Source organism: Paramisgurnus dabryanus, chromosome 11 (assembly GCF_030506205.2).
Source record: "Paramisgurnus dabryanus chromosome 11, PD_genome_1.1, whole genome shotgun sequence".
Classification (NCBI taxonomy): Eukaryota; Metazoa; Chordata; class Actinopteri; order Cypriniformes; family Cobitidae; genus Paramisgurnus; species Paramisgurnus dabryanus.
The window spans coordinates 15,906,371-15,927,675 of NC_133347.1; the positions used below are offsets into that span (position 1 = coordinate 15,906,371).

A 21,305-nucleotide genomic window follows, 5' to 3' on the forward strand; every position below is an offset into this window, starting at 1 on the left:
CCCATAACCCTTCTGTATTTGATTCTCACTTATAAAAATTCAAAGTAGCTTTAGTCCTCAAAGAAACATTTCAAGGGTGATGATATTTTGTATTTCAGCAGCTAGCCAAAACTTTCCTATATTGTCTGTGTTTCCAGACAGTCATGGTAAGTTTACGCAACAATGATTGTACTAAAAACTAAAACGTTTTTGAAGAATTAAGTGTATACTATACACCACAACGTTTCACACTAAAACAATCCATGTTCACACAAATACACAGAAAACGCTGTATAACACACGCCAGCTAGGCCAGTAGTTACAGTCTTGTGTAAAGAAACACGTACGCATACTTCCATAGAGCGATAAATACAAACAATCAAGGCTGTAAAAACGTCAAGCAATTTTGTTTGGATGGACAAAGAGGTTGGTTTATTATTACGAGTGACCCTGGGCTATAAAGAGGATTTTTTCTTTTGTTGAAGTGTTAATTAACTAAGGGCCTGTTTACACGAGAACTCTCGATGGTAAAACCGTAAAAATATTTGATCGGATGTTCCTTTTGTTTACACGGTGACTGCATTTTTATGGCTTAAAAACGCCAAAAAATGAAACCACCCTCCAGAGTGGAAATCTTAAAAACGATCTACCCTCGCGTTCCCATCTAAAGGGTAAAAACGCGAAAGTCTGCTCACGGTGGCTCTCATCGCGTATGCGTTTACGTCACAGGCATGTGTTAGTTCATGAAAATAACAACATATGTCGGCCCTTCAAGTTGCCAAAGCAGCTCTGATAAATATACAAGTCTTTCCAGCAGTTGTACGAAATATTCACAGCTAGTATTTCTGATCAGAGAAGGTGCATTAATTAGTGATGGTCGTTTTTGAAGCACTGCTTCATGAGGCTTTGAAACATTTTACGAATCTTTTGATTCGAATCAGTGGTTCGGACTCGGAGCTTGTTTCAAACTGGCCAAAGTCACGTGATTTTAGCAAACAAGGCTTCATTACGTCATAACTGTTTCGAAACGTTTCGAAAATCCGATGGCTCAACACTAGGGGGAGTTGATCATATGACCAGTGTCTAATATGTTTAGGTGAATTCGGGTCAGTTTATTATGAAAGTTCATAAAACATTTATCCTTCTGACTAATAACACTGCCATTTTGTCTACTTTTTATTTATAGACAGATTTACTGACAAAAATGTGCATAATTAAAAGGGTAGTTAGTTTTAATGATTTGTTTGCCGTAAATAAAACTAAAAACACATAATAGACTTTTAACTATGTCTTAATTAAGTTAAATAATTTTTTTAACATATTTTTAGACTTTATTATTATTATACAAATATTGCTATTATTTTGTTAAAAAAGTGTAAAATGTTTGGACATATCTGCTTTTACACTATTTTGACCAGCAGGGGTCGCCAGCGTGTGTTGTTTCGAACTGCTTCGAAAAACTGAATCAATTTTCGAAGCAATTGGTTCAATTGATTCGAAGCTTCGAAAAGCTTCATTTCTCCCATCACTAGCATTAATTACCTCTATCAAATTGTTGATGCACCAATTCGTCGGAGGCAAACCAGATGGCTTTGGACGAGCTCTGGGAGAACAAAGAAGGTTGTAAGCAGCCGCGCTGACTTGGTGGTGTTGTGTGTCAGTGCTTCACATTGCCACCTAGCCGCCTGGAGTGCATACTACATCGAATATCACACACTTTCACGTCTCCATATGCACGCAGATGTCCCCCTCAAAATGCTTGTAGAAACACAGAATTAAAAGTAATAATGCAACGGCACTTTTGCGTTTTCTTTTCAGATCGTTTCCGTGTAAACGAAGCCTCAGTAGGCCACTATCGTTGGTATGGTTTTTTAAAGAGATAGTTCACCCCCAAAAATAAAAATTCTGTCATAATTTTGTTGTTGTTGGTTTAAACCAGACTTCCATAGTAGGAAAAAATATTATGGAAGTATTGTGATAAATGATGAAGAAAATATTTTTGATAAATGATGGTAAGCACATCAAAAACCTACCATGTAAACAAAGTAACCTTCAATACTCAGTCTGAAAGTGATGTTACTCAAGTCACTAAACCTTGCTGTCTCCTATTGCTGTGCAAATTTGAGCAATTTTGCATATTGCTGAAGGCCATTTAAGTGTTAACCTCTCAAATAATGTAACGGAGTTGTGTTCTCTGTACCACTTGTACAAACATCTTTGTAAATCTTACAAATAACGTCACGGTTTGTTTTTTCAGCCTCCTCTCAGAGAAAGGCAGTGTGGAAAATGAATGAATGAATGAATATGAGTGCAAGAAACTAAAGGTGACCAAATGAAAGAGTAAGTGAGAGGAGGTGTTGACACTGAGACCCTGTTTTCTTAAGTCAACACCTCTAATGAGAGTCTGAGAGGTTAAGTAGCCTAATTAAAGGTAAATTAGGCCTAATTAGCATCATTAATCATTACAAGTGTCACAGTGGAAGCAGAAGAGTAAGTGGGGACATGGCCCTGGAAATTGGGCTATAGACCTAAATGTTGTTTTCAAAAGGCCAATTTATAAATGCTTCGTAAAAACCATACTACATTTGATCTTACGATTATTTATCAAAAATGCGTACGTGTGATTCATAAACCGAACGTACGCGCAGAAAATGTGCATACTCCTTTTTTTTTTAGATGTGAAATTTACAAATTGCTAATGATCTTGAACCTGTGCGCAGCTGAGCAGGCCCCAGGTCTTTTCAATGTTAGAAACATTTACAAGCTTATTTGATTAAATTTGGAATTTGAGTGCTGTTTTGAGTGTCAGTTAAACAGTATTATGCAGTGGATCCAGGTGTTACACAAAATTTGGACTCCCTGCCTGATTATCACTCCCCTCATTTTTCAGTATTAAATGAGGGGTGGAGCTAAGATTAGGTAATGAGGCAGCAGTTTCAGGGATGGGTCTTAGATGACAGGAGTGAAAATTTGCTTACAAAATTGTTCACATTATGTATATCAGGTAAATTGAACATTATTGAGCATTATGATATGCTTATTGGGGCAGTTTCCTGGACAGGGATGAACTTAAACCAGACTCGGCCTTAATTAAATTGGGATAGTTAAAAGGCACCTTAGTCCCATTCACATTTTATAATTTCCTTTGGTGTGTAAGTGTGTATTAGTACATGTTAAAGATATGCAAAAGGTACAAACCACAAAGTAAACAATGACGCGAGTTATCGTCTCCAACGTAAATCTTTTTTCTTGGACTACAACAAACACACGGATTGGAAGCAACAGTTTACTTCCTGAGATTGGTGATATTATCATAATTCCTCCTGCTTCGAACTCACAGCCTATAAATTAACTCCTGTCAGCATTGCATTGAGAACGAATCTTTCAAACATGGTAGGGAGCGTCACATTTCTGGCTGACATCAGAGGTATTCAGGCCAATCACAATGTACAGATTAGCTGGCCAATCAGAGACATAGAGCTTTTCAAATCTGTGGGTTTCAGGAAGAGAGTAAAATCTGGAGCTACAAACATATACAGTATGTGGAAAATAATGTTTTTTAAACCATAAACTACGCGAACACATACCAAATACACAAAATAATGTTGTTTTTAAGCAATGAAATAGGTGCACTTGAAGTCATTTTTAAAAGCATAATTTATAAACAAACCTTACTCTTGAGACACAACACTTGCACTGATATATTTTAAGATATGTCAGAGCAAGTTTTTCTTCAATCAAGACAACAACTAACATTTAAGCATAAGCCCTGTCTGGGAAACCACCCCTTAAAGTATAGGTTAAACTCGTTAAAGCTGTGTGTTGATTGTTGTCTTTAGCTTAATTGGTAGAGCATTGGGTTAGCAGCACATAAGGTCATGGGTTTAATCCCAAGTGACCACACATACTGATGCAGCTGACAAATGCAAGTGTAAAATACTGTAAAATAAAGCTGAATAGCTGAAAATGTTTATTTGAGTAAAGTCTAACTATATCTTATATTATGCTTATATCATGATATATTACATCATACTTTTTCCATCTTTGAAGTTTTGTACTGTAGGTTAAAGGTCTGTCAACAAGTTTACTCTATTTATCTTTGTTATATCGCAAACCACACACATAAGTATTCATCATTTCAAGCTGTAAAAACTGTACAACAGCGCTCTCGAGTGGTGAGATTGTGCTACTACAAATAAAAGCGGTTTATGTTTACGTTCCTTAAAAAAAATCTTTTAAAAACATATATATAAACTTTCGATGATTCGATGCTGCGAATTTATTTTCAAATAACTGTATGTTTTATTGTGTTAATTAATTACAGTCTGATGCAACAATCAACAGAAAAAAATACAGTGTTCACGTCAACTTTGGCCTTCGACCTTTGACCTGTCAACAAAATGAAATTTAGCCTGCGTCCCAATTCGCTAACTATGTCCTATGCCCTAAAAGTACTGTTTTTGTTATGGAAAAAAATTAGACATTTGAGTGCTTTGAAAGATATGGGACATACTAAATCTATTAATCGGGACGCAGGGTTACTCTTTCATCCCATATACTGTACACATATCACACACAGACTCTCTCACAATGAGACACATACACCTGCTCTCGCACTCAAAAACTGAGAGGCGTCACAAGAGATCAGTTGAAAGGGCTTTGGATGTCTTAATAGTTTTCTTCTGAAGACTCATTTGGCAAAAGGCGATTTCCATACGGAGTGAGCTTTAAATATGTATTAAAATGAATTTCAAAATATACACACAAGCATGTTCTCATATTCTCCTCTATCAAAGTGGACATACACATGTAGGTCAGCTTTAGTACGACTACAACACTTAGCTTATAAATATACAATGAAAGCACCAGTTAACCTTGTAGGATACTTTAAAATATGGTCTTTCCATTGTAACAAAACGCTCATCAAGACGTTTCAAAGTCATGCAAATATTAAACAAAACTTTCTGAAAACAGATAAAAATACTACCACATGATAACTACCAGTTCCGCTCAAAAACATTCTTACATCTCTTTGAAAAATTAATTGGATTAGATTATTTTACAAGGCCAAGATTAACTCTGAAACCAGAAATAACCTGCCTACTTTAACAAAGCTGCAGAGCACCACCATATTAGCAAGAACACCATGACAGGTCAAATCCATAGGTGGAGTTTGCCCCGCCCTTCGGATCATATTAATAAAATAGAAATCGTATTTTATTTGTCTAATCTTGATATTTTAACAGCTAGACTAAGCAACTTAAGTCAAAAATAGTTTTAATTTATTTAAACAATATTTAAATCCACGGAGCGCACTCTCTCAGAAGTATTGCAGTACCCTTATTTGCCGGTAGGTGCCACCCAAGCACAAACGTAAGACTCCGCCTATATGGTCAAGTACTCATGGTCAAATACGCCTAAAATTATGTAGGTTTTTTGGAATTTTTAGAAACCTGACATTACATATGTACTGAAAACATGCATTTACTAACAAATTCAATACTGTTATTTGTAAGATGTAGAAAGATTTCATGAAAAATGGACCTTTTGAAAGACATGTTAAATATATTAAATATTCAATAAAGCTAAGAAAGAGGGAGTTTTCGTTATCATTTCTTATCTCCAAGGATGACCTGCGATCATTTTCTGTCCTGGGATTTCACCCATTATTTACCAACATATGTTATACTGTACACACACTGAGATCTTATATGATGCTCACTGAACACGTATTCTTTTAAACAGTGAATAAAAGGAATAATAGTAGGAAGTTAAATTGTTTAAACATGGTACAATTGTATAAAAAAACAGGAAACCATTTTGCCTATTTAGAGATCAGCAGGATATGATATCTCTTTGTAGATGTCTTCCCTGACCATATTATCTATAATGCCACTGTATACTGTATAAATGGTACTGTATGTCCATCTCATTCCCATACAACACACATCATCAAAAAACAAAACAAACACCTGACAACTAAGCAGACCCCCATGACAAACTTTAAAGCTCACTAACCTCTGTATTTTTGCAATGTGTATAATTACGGTGGCATAAAAAACACATACTCTACAACTGTACAGTTTTGGTGTTTGTTTTTTTCTTCTTCTTTGTAAGTTTATAAGCTGTGAATAAAGGTTGATGATGATCATCAGGTGCTGGTGAGTCCAATAGTTTTTGAGAGCCAAAGCGAGAGAAGAATCTAATCTACACAACACACATTGCACAACAGCCGGTTCAAAACACAGAGGAGAACACATGGACTTGAATGTGTGTTTACAAGAAACCATGTTTACTGATCTAGGCAGTGCATGCATGCATTTTTCTAGTATTCAGTTCTGAGTCTCCCAGTAACAGGTATGGGCAAAGTCTTCTTGATATTGAACTGTGAGCTTCAGGGTAATTATCGAGAGCAGTAAACCGAAGCTGAAGTAATAGTAGCTGGGGGATACAGGCAGGATTGGGGTCAAGGGGCACTAGATTGGGTCTTTAGACTAGAGATGAGGGCTTCAGAGTATATATAGACTGATAACAGGGGTGGTAGAATAGAATGATGTCAGAGGGGGTAACAGGTGTTTCTTGAATGAGATGCTGCGTAAGAATCGGTCCATTTCCAGTGATCTCTCATTTTTTTTGTTATCTCTTTGTCTCTCAGTCTCTCACCTTTCGCTACTCTCCTGCACTCCGAGGAGATCGAGGAGCGGGTCGTCCATCATGCGTTCTCCGATTTCGTCCTTTCCTCACTTCCTTCAAGTGCTTCCATTTTTTATGGTTTGAGTTTAGTTGGTCATGACTCGGGGCCTCGTTGGCCGGATCTGCAGCGCTTTTTCCAGATAGACTGTGCTTACGGGACCAAACTTGCTCGCAGATCTGATCGACCGTGCTTAGGTTGGGATGATCCACCAATTGCATGAAGTCCCGGTACCACAGCTTTTGATTGGTGGACTGACCGTGGCCAGGGCTGCGAGGGTTAACGGCGGAAGGGGCAGAGCCACTCGAAGGCAAAATCTCCAGTGTGATCGCAAGGATGGTTTGGGTAAATCCATGTTCCATTGCATGACACTGATACACGCCACTGTCTCTTCGCACGGCGCGCCTTAACAACAGGCCTCGCTCGGTGTGTAGCACGCGGTCATCCAAACGAACCTATAAATACACACAAGTGCAATTACACAAGGAAGGCATTGTGTATCTATAGTGATTGTTCTGATAGGAGAGAATGAAAGTCATTAATTTAAACAAAGACACGCATTTATCATCTCTTATCATTTATGTCTCCATCCTCTCTTTCTCATAATCTCTGTCCCTCTCTGTTTATCTCTCTCACCTCCTCCCGTGGGCTTTCAGCGTGCCTCTGATAGGTCCATGTAATGTGGGCCTGTAGTGATTTAGGGACACATTCCAGGAACGAGCTGCTTCCATCCACCGCGTATAACCTTTTCTCCAGGACACGCGGCTTCTGGTGATCTGCAAAGGACGCACAATTACTTCAATGTGTGTATGCGTGTGCGGGCTGTGTGCTGTTTTTAAAGAGCAAAACAAAAGCAATCTTACAATCTAGTTAGCTTGCACAAATAATAAAATAAATAATAACATTAACATGTATGCATTTAGCAGATGCTTTTATCCAAAGCAACATACATAGCATGTAAATGGGACATTTCACAAGACTTTTTAAAGATGCCAAATAAAACTTTAGTGTCCCCAGAGTGCGTATTTGAAGTTTTAGGTCAAAATATCATATAGATAATTTATTATAACATGTTAAAATTGCCAGTATGTAGGTTTGATGTGCCGTTTTGGGTGTGTCCTTTAAATGCAAATGAGCTGATATCTGCACTAAATGGAGGTGCCGTGGTGGGATAGTGCAGATTAAGGGGCAGTATTATCCCCTTCTGACATCACAAGGGGAGCCAAATTTCAATGATCTATTTTTCACATGCTAAAGTTACTGGGTTGTTGTTTTTCACATTTTCTAGGTTGATAGAAGCACTGGAGACCCAGTTATAGCACTTAAAAAGTCAGATTTTCATGATATGTCCCCTTTATATATTTATATATATATTAACTAGTTAAGATAAATACCACATTTCATTAAGGTCAATGTGTAACGTGTCATTTAGCAGCTTGTTAAGCATTATTTACATTCATGCATTTGGCAGATGCTCCTATCCAACGTGACTTTCAGTGCTTTCAAGCTATATGTTTTTATCAGCGTGTGTGTTCCCTGGGAATTGAACCCCTGACCTTTGTATTGCTAATGCAATGCTCTACCAATTGATCTACAGACAGCTACACCTTTCTTATAACTCCTGATAAATAGTTTAGGGCACAATGACAATCAAAATCCTCATGTGCAAACCAAACATTGCAACCAATGACAAACACAATCCATCAAAATCCCCAAATAGGGATGGGAGGTCCTCCTGTTTAAGTTCACACCCACTTTGGAGATCTACATTCTGCAGTTATGTCTGCTTGGAAGCAGTTTTGTTACCCACTTCGATTTAAATTAGAGAGAGGTGACCCCTAGTGGTTTACATCTGTACTGTAGCTTTACCTCCAGAGCAGAGAGCATTAGGATCACCATTCCTCACATCCTGACGCCGGAACCTCCTACACACACAAATTTTACTATCAGCATATTAAAAATCGTAACATTTAATAGTCCGCCTGTGAAACATATCATGTATAAAAAATGTGCCACGTACCGTTTTGTGTTTGGCAGGTAGCGCGTGCATGAGTGTCCGTCCCAAGCGCAGTAGGGATCTCGAGCCAGACAGCACTCGGCACAAGCTTTACCGTACATACTGCAGCGGTGCAGAGGCACCTGAATCACACCTGTATCTGAGCCAACATACAGCTGTTGCTGTGGAGAGAGAGAAAAACATCACATGATTTAGTAACATTCTTCCGCCACGTGTTTTTGCAATATTGTACTGTATATACAACTGATAGAAAACAGACTCTCTCTCTCACCCGTTTGGAGGAAATCTGCATACTAATAATAGACGATGAATCCTGCAAAGAGAAGATGAGAGTGTATCTTTCCCTTAAACACACATTATTCTCTCTCCTTCGTTGTGGTTTAGTTATATCACATTTTATTTGTGACCCTAACTGTGCTAAAGTCCCAAAATATAAATTTAAATATAAGTTTAATTTCACAGAATCATACTTTGCTAACTTTTGGGGACATATTTGTCTCAAATGTACAGCTTAGTAAACCTCACCTTAAAGACCTGGAGCTCCTCGAGCAGAAGCTCCGTGTTGCTCCAGCTTCCTCTAGGAACAGAGATCACCTTCAGCACAGAGCCAACATCTGCAAACAGACAGACAGCATTTAATATAGACACACATACTGTACACACATACAGGCACCCACAGGCTTGTGCTCTCCGCCGTACCTGTACCGATGAACATGACGTCATAGTGTCCATCAGCCGCATTGACTCTGTCTACTGTAATCTGAGTGAAGCTGTATGGTATTCCAGTGCGCAGGAACAGCGGTCGGCCTCCCAGTGGAGTGACCGGATTAAACATTAACGGATGGTGCCTTGCAAACTGGATTACGTTATCAGGAAAACCTTTAGTGGACTCAAAACTGCCGAAGGTCTTACTGGGACACTGAGGAAGAGAGAAAGATTGTATCGGTGGAATCCGGAAGCCATAAACGTTTTCATGTTATACTGTAAATGACAACACAGATAAGTATGCTCAATAGCCATTATGGTTTCAATTCCAAAACTATTTACACTTTTGTAACATTCAATAATATAAAACAACTATGTTACTGTTTAAAGGTGCAATGTGGGACTTTAGGAAAGATGCAAAAATGCAATAATATGCACTATATTATCAGTGGTGTATAAAGACCCTACCAAAAAATGAACTCTATTGTTTTTATTACAGTACCTCAGAATGAGCCATTTTTATCTACATGCATCCCCTTACATGAAAGTCGGCGTCATGTTTCTACAGTAGGTCTATAAAAGGACAAACTGTTCTATAGAGCGTATTTTGTCACTACATTGTCTCAGACGATGTGTTTGTCATGTGATGGCTACCGTAGCTTCTCTAGGCATTTCGAAAAAGAGTGGTGAGCTGTGGCTGCAATTCACAGTCTCACCATTAGATGCCGCTAAAAGTTTCACATTGCACCTTAAAAAATGGCATTCATATTACTCATATATTATTCATATCATTACTTACCATGCCTGGCCGTGGGTATGGCACTTTACCCTGGAATGGAACCCACTGATAATTGGGTCCTTCTTTATGGGCAAATGGCCCTAAAAACGCCCGTCGAATGTCATTCATGGTGTACAGACACACCGCAGAGCCTTGAAATACACTACTGTGGGACAGAAATACAAATATTAAAGTGTTACAGTAAAATAAAGCTTCAAAACAGACCGCAGCAATAAAAATATTATAGTATAGTATAGCAGGGGTTTTCAAACTTTTTGTGTGTGTGGACCACTATTTGTAATCAAGAATTTTCGCGGACCACCTCATAATACTTATTATAAAATATGTCTACACAAAGTCCTGAATTAATCTGCACATCTAAATAGTATTACTAGCACTAAAACTATAACTGGTCATCGCATCAGTACAACAGGTTTCTTAACCTTATATCATAATTATTTATATACATATTCTTAGTGTTGGGAAAGTTCACTTTCTACATGAACTAGTTTAGTTCACAGTTCACAAATTTTAAAATGAACTAGTTCAGTCCATAGTTCATATTTGAAAATGTTAAACTAGGTCACAGTTCCAAAAATGAACTAATTTATAGTTATTTTTTCCCATATTATTGTTTTTAAATGATTGCCAATAATAGCCCATATAGAACCACCACAGACAGCAATTATTTGATCAGTTTTAACACTGAAGCTAAATGCGTCAGATTTCATCTTCATGTCCAACTTTAAATCCTTATCCAACCAGGGTTCACATTAGCATTGACTGTCTTTTAATTTTTGTATTTGCTTACACATACAAGGCTAGCTGGGTGGGGGTCGCACCCCGGGCGAGAAGCGTTGCGAGGCATTGCGTGTATGACAACTTGCAGGTATTGCACACCGCACGTGCAAGTTAAATAGCGTGAGCTTAGTCAAAGTCTATTTCAAGATACGGAATAGGAATATGCGTTAGCAGCCTATGGTAACGGTTAACGATTTAGGACAAATATGATGTTATTTAATGTTAAACTATTTTTTTTAACATTAAATAACAAGTTGCGCGGGAGGAATTTCAGCAGTGTCTGTGTTGTTGTGATGACGCATGCAGCATGACTCGTGAACACCGAGTGGTGGCGGTGTTGCCAGATTGGTTGTTTTTTCCGCTACACATTAAGGCCTGTTTACAGTGTGTTTTAGTCGGGTTTTCGCCTGGAAGAATATACAAATCTGTCACCCTATTGAACGACGTTAAACTGAGAGAGCGTGCCGTTCACAGGCACCAAAATGAATGAGTTCACAGTAACGTTTATTAGGCAGCAGTACACGTTCTCCCAAAATATGAACGAGTTTGTATATTAAAATATACATATTCTTATTTTGCCTTTTCACAGACCACCTGCAGTACCCTCACGGACCACTAGTGGTCCACGGACCACAGTTTGGGAATGGCCGTAGTATAGTACAGTACAGAAGAAAGAATATAAGTCCCGTTTTAGGAATAAATATTTTAGGAATGAGGAATATCATCTATTTATAAACTCTTACCTGGAAGTGGTAAAGACAGTGTAGATCAGAGGGTTCTTTCTGTCACGGGTTGGCAGCAGGAACACATCCCCTAAAGGTCAGGTGAAGAAGACAATGAAAAATGAAATAAGCTGGAATCTCAGTATAAGTCTAGTTTATGTGTGTGTGTGTGTGTGTGTGTGTGTGTATGTATGTGTATGTGTATGTGTGTGCGTGCTCTTACGGAGTTCATCAAAATGTGTTTCAGTGCCATCGTTGCCTGGCACAGAACACACAAGACGTGTTTTCAGAAATGTTGTCCATTTATTTACTAGACTGCGCTGTCCTCCCATATCATTCTGTGACAAACAAAAATATATACCATCAAATCAAAAGGATCAACAAACGGAACCAAAAAGAGAAACGGCATAAATGATTGGCTCCTAACCCTGCACAGCTGACCAATCCGGGCATAAGTAACCTTCCCGAATCCCTGAGCTTCCACAGCGGTTTCTCGAAAGAAGAAGAAGACTTTATCATCGTCTGGATTTTCACTCTCGGGAACACCAAATGCAGCTATAAACTTTGGCTCTGAAACAAACAGCATCATCATAGGGCTCATTATCACTGCTCACATACAACGTATCATAGATGTGTCCTAATAAAACCTTCTTATCTCTCATACACACCATTGAGCCAGCGAGAATCATGTTGTTCTGTTCGTATGGATGGCCTACGTCCCATACTGCGGAAAATCGTGAAGTCCCGCCCCATCAAATCAGTGGCCACGCCCGCATAGAGCTCATCACCTGTGTAATGATGTAAAGCTGGTTATTGATTGGTCACGAAGTAACAGGATCAATAAGACGGAGGAGGTAAAGCTAACCAATCAGAACAGATGCTGATGTGTGCCTTGGATCATATGGACTCTTTCCTTTTCCATCTTCTGCCATAGAGGGATCGATTCTAAACACGTGATCCTACGAAGAGAGAAAAACAGCAGTGCATTTAGCTAACAGAAAGATAAGTTGAATGAAGCTACATTTAACTTGGGTCATTCTCTAGCACTTAACTACTGGAAAATACTCACCTCCAACTTCTGTCCCACTTCAACAAAAGTACAGGTGGGGTGAAACGCTCCAGTGCCACAGGCGTACAGGTGAGTACGATTATAGTGATGCAGAACCTTCACATAGTTGACGCAGTCAGTCTGCAACACACGCACACAAATCAATTTAATGATAGACATATTTTACATACTTTCTACAATTCTTCTGCCAGAAACAGATACTATCCCCATCTGGATTGACTATCAGTAGCACGGAGCAGACACAAAAACACGAACACACACACACATTTTGTTTGTCCCTTGAGAGACCTCTTAAGGGGGCGTTCTGCATTGAAACGTCACAGCGTTACGTATCCTTGACGACAGCCGACCTTTCCCTACTCGCTGTGATCCCGGAACTTTCTGTAATCTCTCACGCTCTCCCTTTCACACACCAACTGTTAAACTGACATATACACACATGGGCACATATAGTCCCTCTGTTTCTCTATTGCTTTTGTGACTGTGCTCGCTGGAGCGTGCCACATTTGCCAGAATGCCTGGAATCGCTACGACAACATGATGGAGTTGGAACGTCCGGATTCCAGGATAGAGGGAGAAGATTCAGGACGTAGAAGATGAGTCTCTTAGGGTCTCCTCAGTTTCAGTAGCAGATGTTGCTTCTGTATGACTGTAATTACGTCTCCTTCCTTCTTCCCTCTTTGAGTAACGCGTGCTCCCAACAACAGAATGAACCCTGAACTGAACATCTGTGTTAATGGTCTCACTCAATGTTCAAATATCAGACGGCTCTGGTCTAATTTCTAGAGGACAATGTGATACTGATCCATCATTTCAGGGAGGTCTGACCTAAGAGCTTAAAAAATTGGCTCTGTAAACCATGTATCTGCGTTTGATATGTTATTCTTCACTGTCCTTTCTGAATAAAGGTTAAAAGCTGAGAAAAATCTGTTTATATCATATTATAGTTGGTAAACTTCCCTGAATTGAAATCTGATGTAGGCCTGCCATTGTTCATCCAATTCTTTTTCCGTGCACTTAGGGCGCCGGCACACTATCCAAACCAAACCGCGTCTGGGCGAGTTTGACCCCCAAAGCCTGGTTCGTTTGACTAGTGTGATCGCTCTGTACTGCCCCGGGCGCAGTTTGGTTAATCGCACCCTGGCCAGCTTGCAGAGGTGAGCTCAGGCATGGTTCACGTAGGTTAGGGTGCGAAAGGCTATAGTATAGTATGAACGCAATCACGCCTCAAAAGGGGAGACGTCAATTACGCAACCCTCACCTTCATTTGCCTTCTTAAAAACCTTTTGATGCGCGCCGCAGGGTTATGTGAATCTCCGAGCTGCACAGGTGACAGACCAACTAAGCAATATTATGGCATGTGAGAGGGCTGTGTGTCATCGTGCACCAAACGACTCCGAATAAAAAACACAGACTTAACATAGGTTCCAGTGTTAAGAGAGCGCTTTACTTCCTGCTTTGTTCAAAACAATCGCATCCTAATGACGAAAGCGTGCCCGGGCTCGGATTGATAAAAGTACAGGGGGGACAATTGCGCTGGGGCACGGTTTGGTTTGGATAGTCTGAGTGCGCAACTTTGGAAAAAAAATCACGTTTAATGGATTCTTCCAACAAAAGCAGTATTTCTGAATGACCTGAGGTCTTGACTAAGAAGATTTGAAGTGAAAGTATTTGATGATCGTATAATATGTACAAAACACGCTCTATAGAATAGTTTGTCCGTTTAGGGCTACTTTAGAAACATCCATGTAAGGGGACCCACAGTGCATGTAGGTAGAAAGGTAAAAAAACAATACAGTTAATTTTGTAAGATTATACACCACTTATAGTTCTTTCAAAAGATCCTTCTAAAAGTTACACAATGCACCTTTAATATCATTATTTCATTATTTTGTTTCATTATCCCAAGATTTTTTTTAATTGAGCCTATGGCATTGCATTCTGGGTACATACAATGCTGTCTCGTAATATGGTGAAAACCGGGTATGTGGAAAGGTAGCAAAATTATGCTACTACCACTTACTGTATGAAAATGCTGTCTATGTACAGTGTAGGCAGTCCACTAGGTTTGTAACAGTACAATAGATGTGCATTTGGGGAACCTCTCCACCACCTCTCCAAAAAGATCTGATTGACATTTCTTGATGCCCAATAGCCCGGCCCTCCTGCCATGCCTAAAGCCTGCACACACCAACTCATATACACACTCACACAGACAGGCACACACATGCAAGTCTTGTGGAGAACAAAGGCCTCTCTTTGAGCTTAATGCACCCTGTGAAGAGTGTGTATGTGTGTCTGTGTGTGAGTTGTACGGTGGGGGTGGCAGAACAGATTCATCGAAGACCAATTAAGTTGCTGACAAACTGTGTTTATACAGGAAGGGGTCTCACTCTTTCTCTCTCAGTCTCGTACACACACACTGGGGCTTCTGTTTCGAGAGCTTTACAGCCCTCAATAAGGGCAGGACGTGTTAGGGGTGTGTGCACGTGCGTTGATGAGCTCTTTGAAGTGAGCCCATGAGGCAAAGGAAAAGAGAGAAATAAAGACAAAGAGAGAGAGAAAGAAAAAATATAGAACAAAAGAAAAGGAGCTTTAAAATGAACAATGTCTCGCAAGAGAAATAAGCCGTATGAATGTGTCAACTTCCTGCTGAGAGGCTCGCGGTGAACTTTAAACTTTGACCTTTTATTAGCCTGATCATTGAATCCATGGTGTGATTTTCCACATGTGGTCCGAGCATATTCATCCATTCGTCCTGAATACGGCTCTGTGTGATTTTAAACTAACATCAAATAAGTTCATCACCTGCCTAAAGCATTGGGGAGATGATAGACTTCACAGTCAAACAGGATGAGAAAAACTTCCAGAAGTCTTTTTATGTAAAAAAGGTATTCGGCTTTTTCATGATGGAGGTCACATGAGCTCTATAATGTGCCCTGGTTAAGAAGATTATATAATTTTTAAAACATAATGGAAGTGAACAAAATAAAGGTGGAGATGAGGTGGTGGAGAGACATGACAATTCAACAGGTATGCAGGTGTTTGTATATTCTTGTTTTAGCATTAGTTGATTATGCAATGATGTGTGAGAAATCAGGAGATAAGGCTCAGACAGAGAGAGAGAGAGAGAGAGAGAGAGAGAGAGAGAGAGCAAGAAGAAGAAAGTCTTAGGGAAAATCTTAATTCCTTTAGTCATCGAGGTCTGATTCTGTCCCGATCGTCCTGTACACCCCTACACGTAATGAGGGTCAGCACACAGGTCACTGAACTCTGTGTGTGTGGCAGATCTCATTGTCAGCTGACCACAGTCATCTACCCACCGCAGGATGGACCCCTGACCCGCACACACACTGAAGTTACACAACCTTAGACACACCCTATACAAAAAGAACAATCAGCTGACATAAAAAGACATAAAGCACCCAAAACCATCCCACTCACATCCGCTTGACACACCAGATAAAACACACAGACTAAAATACATCTATATAGTTTTTTGGTCATATTGCCATTGTAATATCACAATACATGAGAACCGGGGCGAAAGTAACTGGATGAAGAGAGCCCTGACTACATTCCCATTTCAAACTATGACAGCATCTTTAGCATGCAACCCTTGACAGTGCTGACGAATATTATTTCATCATCGTTTTGCGCATGTAGGTCCAGAAAGCTGTTTTCAACCATGATAATTAAATTATTTTTTCTTGTTGTGTTTCTCGTTTCGTGTGTTACAGTACTGATCAATCTACAGTACAGGTTATTTTATTTTTCAAAATAAAAGTAAATTGGGTTTAAATGTCAGGAGTTCCTGTCGGGACTGCTAATACTGTTGCATTATGTTGAAAATGTACAGTACTGTGCAAAAGTCTAGGCCACCATGTTATAGTGATCATATATAATTGTTTCTCAGTCTCTTTAATAGAATACATTCAGAAAATACAGGAAAAAACTAAACAAACTTGACACATCATCAGTATAAACTGATGATGTGTTGCGTTTTTAGGGTAAACTCCCCTTCCACTTGAGCAATAGCAGGAAACTGCAGGATCTCTTAAACCTAAATAAAATTCAATCCTAATTTCTAATTTAAATTTTCCTTCATTCTGCTCAAAAACGTTCAAGATGTGTTTAATGCCAAGAGAGGTCACACTAAACACCGCAATGCCTAAAGAAGAAAATTAACTTTTTTTATTTTTTTGCATATATTTCCTGTATTTTCTGTTTGTATCTTAATAAAATAGATTAAAAAAGAAATATAGATAAACATTAAAACGTCTAAAACAACAAGTCTGGTGGTGGTGGCCTAAAGGCTGGTTCAGACAGGACAAATTTAAAATCGTCGGCCGATTTTCCAACCCTGAGAGACCCCACACACGGCGATAAAACATCGCGGGTCTAACAGTTTTGGTCGTACAGTTAGTGGTGCGCCACCACATGGCAAGATCAACACATCACACACGAACCGATTTGACTCCCGAGCAGTCCCAGGTCAGACAGGTCCCGAGGTGCTTCCGAGTAGACAAGACCAGTCTAAACACACCACACACGGCAAGAATATCTGATCCGTTTATTTTACGATTATCGGAGCATCATTAAGATTGTCGGAAGGGGTGAATCGGGGCTAAAATCGGCCTAATTATCCTGCCGTGTGAACCAGCCATAAGACTTCTGCACAGTACTGTCCATTATTCTAATTTTATTTAATAAAATTTTCATAGTGTTCATACTGTTAAAAAAATTTTTTATTCTTGGGTTGCTTTTGAAACATTTAATGAAACTGAAATTTAAAATGAACATGTAATTTATTAATTTATGTAGGATTTTCTTGAATTCTAGAAAAGAACCGCCTTCTCCACTTTTTAAAAAAATGCAATTGCGCAACACGCCTGATTGACAACTAGGAGGACCAATAGTCTTGATGATCCACCTGGAAAAAGAGAATCCGTCGCAATACCTGTAATTATTTTTGCAAAGATAAACAACAAAATATTTTAGCAGTTACATATTAACAAGGTCAAAGTCATGTATATTTACTAAAAACAAGTGTTACACAAAAATCTATCTTGTTCTGTTACTTTTGTCCCACCTGTGTGTTACTTTCGTCCCAGCTGACAGGGTTAAAAGTAACAATGTGCTCAAAGTGAAATTATACTGAAGTGGTTTACATTCAAAATTCCACCTAATATTGATAGACCACACTTGTGAGTTATTGACCACAGCAAAAATATATCTCTGTCTAAAACATTATCTTTTAAAATTATGTTTTTCTGAAAAATGGTACTTTCAGCACTGCTATCCCCTACAGTTTTCATTTAATGCCAAGATATTAAAGTACTACGGTACAGAAATGAATATGAATAGAACTGAATTAAATTATTCAGTAATGTTAAACAACTCGTACATAATTTGATTACACGATAATAAAAAGTGAAACCCATTTTGTGCCTTGTAAACCACTCTACTGTGATTTATGTCTGTAAATAAAGGATCCATTTACGAGAGCTGTTTGTTATAACAGTGCTAATTATCTGTGTGTAAACAGCTCAATGGAGAGATCACGCTGATAAGCAGGTATACCAGGTGCGCCGGTGACCACATTATCTATCGCAGACACTTACATTGATATCTTTCCCTGCCCAGTTGCACTCTTCTCTCCAATCAACAGGCGCTGGCCAGTAAATCTGAAAGAGAGAGACAGAGATCAGAGGTTAGGAAGGTTTTGGGTAGAGGTTATCACTTTTGCAGGGTTAGACGTGTCCACTAGCTTGAGGGACATTCTCGCTGAACCCCATCAAAGGCACAGTTAAAATACGACCAGGGGCAAACGCATACATGCACATACATCCGGACATAACATCCTTTTAAAGTGCCTGTGTGTGCTTGTGTGAGTCTACCGCTGGCACGCAGTGACTGAAAACTTTCACCGTTCAATCCCTTTTTCCTTCCTTAAGAAATAACGATCCATCATTATGTCAAGTAGGTTTGGACCACCATAAACCATCATAAATCTGAGCATGGGTTTAAAGGCTGATTAAGGTTACACACAAAGTTTGTTTAGTGGATAAAGTGGACGGCGCTAAATAAGGTCTGAAATGATTTGTAATGCGATTACTCAAACCACAGTTAAGAGTGCTCAGAGACACATGACCCCATCTCATTATATTAGCAAACTCCTTCCAGACGTATATTTATTGGAAGCATTTCAGTATTGCTGTATGGAAAGGGAACTGATGAGGAGAATGTGATTTACCTTCTGTTCCTGTCTGCTAATGTTGTCAAGACTGAGAGATAACAGGAAGTTACGAGCGCCGACAAAAAGCCGCCCCCTCTCTTCATCCAATAGGAGAGCTCCAAAACAACACGAACGGTCTAAGTCAAACCGCTTAACTCCGTTAAACTGTTGAAGATCTAGAGAACACACATAAAAAAGAAGCATTAAAGTGAAGCTACTAATTATCAACATATCATCTATGCAATGAAGTGTGACCCAAAAGTGTTTTTGTATATGCACTCACAAAAATATACATGAGAGTAAACCAAGATTCATCACCTTTATAAGAGAGCTTCATACGTGGAGAGTAGGTTGAAGAACTTCCACCAGATGAAGCACTGATGCTGACCAGCCCGAGCAGAACAAGCGAACTGTACGTCATCACCATCATCATCATCTTCTTCTGAGGACCACCAGAACTTCTCAGTTAAGGTTAAACCGCAGACAGCTGCCACACAGATGGTTGACCGGGATGCTGGTTGTCGTGGCAGCTGTTGTCGTGACAGCTCTAGCTGTGACAGCGATGCTGTGAACGTTTCCTTTTCTATGCTGGAGGCTAAACATAAAAACAACAACAAAAATTAGTTAGACAACTTCATCAGTTTCTTCCTAACCTCTCTGAAACACTGTTACAATGGCCTGGTCTGATAAAAGCCAGAATATGCAGCCACACGCACAGACAAAAACACTGGCATATGGTACAAAGCTACTGTCCTGCCTAAAATGAGAAAGAAATCTGATCTTATTTCTCTCTCACACCGAACCCATTCACACAAAATTGGATGCTGAAACATCAAAGCTTTCTGTGTTGTTAAGCCGGTCTTACTGGTTCTGGTCCATGTTTACTGAATGCCCAAAGTGAAAGCCAAGAGTCAGAACATCATCCAGATCTCATTTCAGAACAACAACATCTAATTACTGCCGATTGTGTGTGTGTGGGTGTCCTTGTTTAATATTACTGTCCTCATTCATATACAGCATGTGGAAAGCAAACACATTACTGTATTCTGGCCTGTATCCAGACAAACAGCTGATTTGAACCACAAGCAACAGTTAAAGCATGAACTTCATACGCGCTTAGTCATAAATAAACTAATGTACTTTGATGCATTTGCACTTTTTGTTGATTGGTTATCTCATGAGTATACTGTAGAATGACAAGGTTAGATAAACAGTACTGTGCAAAAGTCTTAGGCCACCATGCCACAATTAGATTTGTTGTTTTTGCAATGTTATAGTGATCATATATAATTGCTTCTCAGTCTTTTTAATAGAATACATCCAGAAAAGAAAGGAAATGTGTATAAAGAATTAAAAACTGTATAAAAGTGTAAACTGATGTGTCAGGTTTTAAGGGTAAACTCCCCTGCACTTGAGCAATAGCAGGAAACTGCAGGATCTTTTAAACCTACAATAAATAAAATTCAATCCCAATTTCTAGTTTTAAAGAAATTAGTCTTTTTACTTAATTCTGCTAAAAAATGCTCAAGATGTGTTTAGTGCCAAGAGAGGTCACACTAAAGGGCGATTTATAGTCGTGCGTAGGTTCTACGCCGTAGCTACATAGGCTATCCGTAGCCTGTGCGTAGCCTGAAGCGCACCTCGCTAACAGCGCGTCAGATCTACGCGGACCGCAAGCGCTGTGATTGGTCCACCAGAACCCCTCCCGTCAGGTAAAAAAAACTGCGTCATAGGTATTTCCGTTTGCGACGGTGAAAACAAAGAAGAGCCAAGTTGAGGAGTGTTTTAACTCAAACTGCATCAAAAGTCGCTTCTTATTTACTTCCATCATTGCTGTTCTTCTCAAATTATACACAACAAGTTGCTGTTTCTTCTTCATTTGTGGGTTAACTTCCAAAGCTTCTTCTTCTCTGACGATCACGCTGCTACTGTGGTAACACGCGTGGTTTGTTTGCACGTTGACGCGGACGACAACGCAAAAATATAAATGAAAACCGACGCGGAACCTACGCCGTAGGACCTACGCACGACTATAACGAGCCCTTAAACATAGATGCTGCCTAAAGAAGACATTTAGTCCTGAAAATTTATTTTTACATTTTTTGTACATATTTCCTGTATTTTCTGTTTGTATCTTAATAAAATAGATTTAAAAATAAATATGGATGGACATTAAAACTTCTAAAACAACAAGTCTGGTGGTGGTGGCCTAATGCTATGTACACACCAAATGCGCGGCATCGCGTTACTCGCTCTAGATTACTCGCGGGATTTAACTTCGTGTCATGCAAATTTTTCGCTCGAG

The 21,305-nt window shown here is 39.2% G+C and overlaps 1 protein-coding gene across 3 annotated transcripts in view; it reads right to left on the minus strand.

Annotated features, from left to right (window-relative positions):
* Positions 1-4,257: 4,257 nt before the first annotated feature.
* sema3b (sema domain, immunoglobulin domain (Ig), short basic domain, secreted, (semaphorin) 3B) overlaps positions 4,258-21,305 on the minus strand; it is a 60,033-nt gene continuing 42,985 nt past the window's right edge. For all 3 annotated transcript variants that reach the window (XM_065247121.2, XM_065247120.2, XM_065247122.2), the window contains 17 exons: positions 19,319-19,595; positions 19,019-19,176; positions 18,387-18,449; positions 12,763-12,882; positions 12,559-12,652; positions 12,362-12,481; positions 12,121-12,263; positions 11,917-12,031; positions 11,715-11,784; positions 10,192-10,336; positions 9,387-9,606; positions 9,213-9,301; positions 8,959-9,000; positions 8,691-8,848; positions 8,540-8,595; positions 7,307-7,446; positions 4,258-7,125 (listed from right to left, as the gene is read on the minus strand). In XM_065247121.2, coding sequence (XP_065103193.1) covers positions 6,649-7,125; positions 7,307-7,446; positions 8,540-8,595; positions 8,691-8,848; positions 8,959-9,000; positions 9,213-9,301; positions 9,387-9,606; positions 10,192-10,336; positions 11,715-11,784; positions 11,917-12,031; positions 12,121-12,263; positions 12,362-12,481; positions 12,559-12,652; positions 12,763-12,882; positions 18,387-18,449; positions 19,019-19,176; positions 19,319-19,436 — 2,328 coding nt within the window. In that variant the 5' untranslated portion in view covers positions 19,437-19,595 and the 3' untranslated portion in view covers positions 4,258-6,648. The remainder of the gene's footprint in view (positions 7,126-7,306; positions 7,447-8,539; positions 8,596-8,690; positions 8,849-8,958; positions 9,001-9,212; positions 9,302-9,386; positions 9,607-10,191; positions 10,337-11,714; positions 11,785-11,916; positions 12,032-12,120; positions 12,264-12,361; positions 12,482-12,558; positions 12,653-12,762; positions 12,883-18,386; positions 18,450-19,018; positions 19,177-19,318; positions 19,596-21,305) is intronic.